Source organism: Dendrobates tinctorius, unplaced genomic scaffold (assembly GCF_039654945.1).
Source record: "Dendrobates tinctorius isolate UK_male_01 unplaced genomic scaffold, ASM3965494v1 ptg000323l, whole genome shotgun sequence".
Taxonomy (NCBI): Eukaryota; Metazoa; Chordata; class Amphibia; order Anura; family Dendrobatidae; genus Dendrobates; species Dendrobates tinctorius.
This window is the reverse complement of record NW_027361990.1, coordinates 748,153-753,899: the sequence shown is the minus strand read 5'-3', so window position 1 is coordinate 753,899 and position 5,747 is coordinate 748,153. Positions and strand designations below refer to the sequence as shown.

General features: G+C 46.3%; 1 protein-coding gene across 1 annotated transcript; it reads left to right on the top strand.

The window, feature by feature from the left end:
* The first annotated feature begins 592 nt into the window (after positions 1-592).
* Positions 593-2,614, top strand: LOC141074082 (vomeronasal type-2 receptor 26-like). Its single transcript, XM_073561598.1, has 4 exons — positions 593-703; positions 1,200-1,421; positions 1,503-1,626; positions 1,710-2,614. The coding sequence occupies exons 1-4, from the start codon at positions 593-595 to the stop codon at positions 2,612-2,614; spliced, it is 1,362 nt and encodes a 453-aa protein (XP_073417699.1).
* The last annotated feature ends 3,133 nt before the right edge of the window (positions 2,615-5,747 follow it).

Sequence of the window (5,747 nt, the reverse complement as noted above, 5' to 3'; positions counted from 1 at the left end):
TTTAAAAAAAATGAACATTTAACTTTTTTTCCCCAAAAAATTACTTCAGGTCCAATTTTTTGTATTTTCTGCTTCACAGAAGTTAATAACGTAGAGCCATAAAAATAAAAAATCATATTTATTTCAACACAAATGATATTTTTGCCCCCAATTTTTTATTTTCCCAAGGGTAACAGGAGAAATTGGACCCCAAAAGTTGTTGTGCAATTTGACCTGAGTAGGCTGATCCTATGGGATTCCGCAGTTGCTGTGCCCATGCTGCGGATTTTACAGCTGCGGAATCGCATAGCGGTAAAATCCGCAGAATGTTCATTATTCCTGCGGAATCGCGGCGATTCCGCTGCCATAGGATTGCATTGAAACGCTTACTTTGCCCACCACGCGTAAAGTGAGCGCTTCATGTGCGGATGATACCCAGGGTCTGGAGGAGAGGAGACTCTCCTCCATGGCCTGGGTACCATATTCCTGTAAAAAATAGAAAATAAAAAATAGGGATATACTTACCATCTGGCGGCCCCCGGAGTCCTTCCCACCTTAAGCAACGCTATCAGTATCTTCCGGTCCCAGGGATGCATTGCGCGAATCACCTGAGATGACGTTGCGCTCTAGCGTGCATGACGTCATCTGGGGTGATTCTCGCAATGCATCCCTGGGAACGGAGCTTGCCGGCAGTGTCGCTGAGGACATCGGGGGCCGTCGGAAGGTGAGAATAACCATATTTTTAATTTTTTTTTTAATTTTTACATTCTATCTTTTACTATTGATGCCGCATAGGCAGCATCAATAGTAAAAAGGTGGTCACACTTGTCAAGCACTATGCTTGTGTGTGACCAACCTGTCAATCACCTTTCCAAGCGATGCCTCAAATCGCTTAGAAAGTGCAAGCATTCTGCAAGCTAAAAACGCTTGTGTTTTGCAGGAAAACGCATGCGAATTCTGCATGCATTTTACCCATGGCAGGGAGTTGCAGAAATGCTGCGGACACTTCCACAGCATTTCTGCCACATGGGCACATGGCCTTACAGTATCAAAAAATTATGTCTTGTTCAAAGCTGCTCATCTTGCACCATTCATCTTGGGAGGTGAGGAACGAAGAGGAAGAACATATCTATATATGTGTAGGTAGGTCATGCTTTCCATGATTGCTGCTGGTTATATTTCTAATGTGTGGCTATATTTTTTTTTATTTTAATCCATAGGTAATGCATACCTTGAAGCATTTGAATCTTTTTGGTGGAAGGGTTTTCACAGAGCATGGAGAACTCTTAGACGATTACCAGATCCATAACCACATTATAGTCAATCAAACTTTGCACTCGAGCGTTGTTGGACACAATTCACCTATAATTTTAGATAACCTCAATCTGCCAAGCTTGTCCATCAACGACCATTTAATTCAGTGGAAAACCAGTAACAATGAGGTAATATATTATCCCGGCAATGCATAGGCTTTATATATGATTCATTTTATAATAAGGAAAAACTGTGTCTCTTGAATTTAGAAACCCAAGTCCCAATGTACAAAAAGTTGTCTACCAGGAAGCAGAAAAGTCCCAGGAAATACAATCTATTTTTGCTGTTATGGCTGTATTCCTTGTTCTGAAGGAGAAATATCAAACACCTCTGGTAGGTACTACTTCTATCTACACCTGAGCCTTGGTCACAAATTCAGTCATATTTTGTGATATTTCTTGTTTTCTTTCCTATAGACAATGAAAACTGCAGGAGATGTCCTGACCATGAGTGGTCCAATGAGAACAAGACCCAATGTGTCCCCAAACTGGTAGAATTTCTCTCTTACTCTGATCATGGGATATCACTGACTGCTCTATCGGGATCCATTTTACTTCTTACAGTGACTGCAATAATATTGGGGATTTTTGTTAGATATCAAGACACTGCAATCGTGAGAGCAAACAACAAGAACCTGAGCTTTACTCTCCTGGTCTCCATCATGCTCAGCTTCCTCTGTGTCTTCTTGTTCCTTGGTCGTCCTGTTGATGGTACCTGCATGTTACGTCAGATCTGTACTGGACTACTACTCTCAATATCCATCTCTTCATTGTTGGCAAAGACCATAATGGTTTACATTGCGTTCAAAGCCACCAAGCCTGGAAGTGTGTGGAGAAGATGGACTGGAGTAAAACTGCCGAATTGTGTGCTCCTGATCTGCTCCTCCATCCAGGGGGTCCTCTGTATGAGTTGGGTGACCCTCTGTCCCCCCTTCCAGGAGCTGGACACATACTCTTATACAGAGATCATCATAGTTCAGTGTAATGAAGGCTCTGATCTCTGGTTCTACTCTGTCCTGGGTTATATGGGGATTCTGGCTGCTGTTAGTTTTATTACAGCTTTCTTAGCCCGGACATTGCCGGACAGTTTTAATGAGGCCAAGTACATCACCTTCAGCATGCTGGTGTTCTGCAGTGTCTGGATAGCCATGATCCCGGCTTATCTCAGCACTAGAGGCAAATACATGGTGGCCGTGGAGATATTTGCCATCCTGACCTCTAATGCTGGACTTTTAGGCTGTATATTTTTCCCTAAATGCTTTATAATTCTCTGCAGACCAGAACAAAATACAAAGTCCTATATAATGAGCCGGACTGTGTGAGATTGGACATGATTCTATCCTTGTAGATTTAAGTCTCATTTTATTACTGTGCACATATTTCATTAAATGTGGATGTAGATTATTGAAGCAAAATCTAAACAAGATCCAATCACATTGTTAATGACTGAGTGAAAAATTTATGACAGTCAACCTTTGTATGTAGAGTATTATCAGTATTACCGGGATGCAGATGTTATGCAGGGGCAGAGCAAGACGTCTGAGGAGCAGTTTCCGCCAGATAGTAAAATGCAGGATGAGGAAAAATATTGTACAGGGAAACTTTAAGACAAAGGGGTTTTCACCTGTAGATAGGGAATAACTTATTGATCACTGGGGTTCCTAGTGATTCTGAGAACCAAGCTCTGTTTCCAAAGGAGCAGAATCGTCAAGACCATTCCTGCTGGATACAGAGGACTTATCTGGACTGGTTAGCCAACTTGCTATGAACCAATAAATGTTGTCCAGGCTGCGCATGACCGCTCAAATCTTATGGATGCACTGTCTCAAACTCCTGCAAACACTGGTTCCACTCTCTTATCAAGAACATTCTTCTTGGGAAACACCTCCACATCTGCCATCCTCTACTCATTTTGGTGGAGAGCCTAGTTTTTTGACAGGTCAAGTTGAAAGCAGCTTGTACTTTATCTTTGAGGGCTAAAGATTACTCAGCATTAGAGGCACCAATATGGGAGTGAGATGATACCATAATGTGTGCTGTGTGAAGTCAATGTGAAGGGAGGAGTCTGTGTGAAAGGCACAGGAAAAAGTCTGTGTGAAAGGCGGGGTACAGAGAAAAGTCTGTGTGAAAGGCGGGGCACAGAGAAAAGTCTGTGTGAAAGGCGGGGAGCAGAGAAAAGTCTGTGTGAAAGGCGGGGCACAGAGAAAAGTCTGTGTGAAAGGAGGGACGCAGGGAAAAGTCTGTGTCAAAAGCGGAGCAGAGAGAAAAGTCTGTGTGAAAGGCGGGGTACAGAGAAAAGTCTGTGTGAAAGGCGGGGCACAGAGAAAAGTCTGTGTGAAAGGAGGGACGCAGGGAAAAGTCTGTGTCAAAGGCGGACCAGAGAGAAAAGTCTGTGTGAAAGGCGGGGCACAGAGAAAAGTCTGTGTGAAAGGAGGGACGCAGGGAAAAGTCTGTGTCAAAGGCGGAGCAGAGAGAAAAGTCTGTATGAAAGGCAGAGCACAGGGAAAAGTCGGTGTGAAAGGCGGGGCACAGGGAAAAGTCTGTGTGAAAGGCGGGGAGCAGGGAAAAGTCTGTGTGAAAGACGTGGCACAGGGAAAAGTCTGTGTGAAAGGCGGGGAGCAGAGAAAGGTCTGTGTGAAAGACGTGGCACAGGGAAAAGTCTGTGTGAAAGGCAGGGAGCAGAGAAAAGTCTGTGTGAAAGGCAGGACGCAGGGAAAAGTCTGTGTGAAAAGCAGGGCACAGGGAAAAGTCTGTGTGAAAGACGAGGCACAGGGAAAAGTCTGTGTGAAAGGCGGGGAGCAGAGAAAAGTCTGTGTGAAAGACGTAGCACAGGGAAAAGTCTGTGTGAAAGGCGGGGAGCAGAGAAAAGTCTGTGTGAAAGGCGGGGAGCAGGGAAAAGTCTGTGTGAAAGGCGGGGAGCAGGGAAAAGTCTGTGTGAAAGGCGGGGCGCAGGGAAAAGTCTGAGTGAAAGGCGGGGCACAGGGAAAAGTCTGTGTGAAAGGCGGGGCACAGGGAAAAGTCTGTGTGAAAGACGTGGCACAGGGAAAAGTCTGTGTGAAAGGCGGGGAGCAGAGAAAGGTCTGTGTGAAAGACGTGGCACAGGGAAAAGTCTGTGTGAAAGGCAGGGAGCAGAGAAAAGTCTGTGTGAAAGGCAGGGCGCAGGGAAAAGTCTGTGTGAAAAGCAGGGCGCAGGGAAAAGTCTGTGTGAAAAGCAGGGCACAGGGAAAAGTCTGTGTGAAAGACGTGGCACAGGGAAAAGTCTGTGTGAAAGGCAGGGAGCAGAGAAAAGTCTGTGTGAAAGACGTAGCACAGGGAAAAGTCTGTCTGAAAAGCGGGGAGCAGAGAAAAGTCTGTGTGAAAGATGTGGCACAGGGAAAAGTCTGTGTGAAAGGCGGGGCGCAGGGAAAAGTCTGTGTGAAAGGCGGGGCACAGAGAAAAGTCTGTGTGAAAGGAGGGACGCAGGGAAAAGTCTGTGTCAAAGGCGGAGCAGAGAGAAAAGTCTGTATGAAAGGCAGAGCACAGGGAAAAGTCGGTGTGAAAGGCGGGGCACAGGGAAAAGTCTGTGTGAAAGGTGGGGAGCAGGGAAAAGTCTGTGTGAAAGGCGGGGCGCAGGGAAAAGTCTGAGGGAAAGGCGGGGCACAGGGAAAAGTCTGTGTGAAAGGCGGGGCACAGGGAATAGTCTGTGTGAAAGACGTGGCACAGGGAAAAGTCTGTGTGAAAGGCGGGCAGCAGAGAAAGGTCTGTGTGAAAGACGTGGCACAGGGAAAAGTCTGTGTGAAAGGCAGGGAGCAGAGAAAAGTCTGTGTGAAAGGCAGGGCGCAGGGAAAAGTCTGTGTGAAAGACGTGGCACAGGGAAAAGTCTGTGTGAAAGACGTGGCACAGGGAAAAGTCTGTGTGAAAGGCGGGGAGCAGAGAAAAGTCTGTGTGAAAGACGTAGCACAGGGAAAAGTCTGTCTGAAAGGTGGGGAGCAGAGAAAAGTCTGTGTGAAAGATGTGGCACAGGGAAAAGTCTGTATGAAAGGCGTGGCGCAGGGAAAAGTCTGTGCGAAAGGCGGGGCGCAGGGAAAAGTCTGTGCGAAAGGCGTGGCACAGGGAAAAGTATGTGTGAAAGGCGGGGCACAGAGAGAAGTCTGTGTGAAAGACAGACACGGAGAAGTCTGCTTGAATGGAAGGGCACAGGGAAAAGTCTGTATGAAAGGTTGATACAGGGAGAAGTCTGAGTGAAAGACCGACACAGGGAGAAGCCTGCGTGAAAGGCAGGGCACAGGGAAAAGTCTGTGGGAAAAGCGGGGCACAGGGAGAAGTGTATGAAAGTCGGGGAACATGGAGAAGTCTGTATGAAAGTCGGGGAACAGGGAGAAGTCTGTACGAAAGTCAGGGTACAGGGAGAAGTTTGTATGAAAGTCAGGGAACAGAGAGAAGTCTGTATGAAAGTCGGGTAACAGGGAGAAGTCT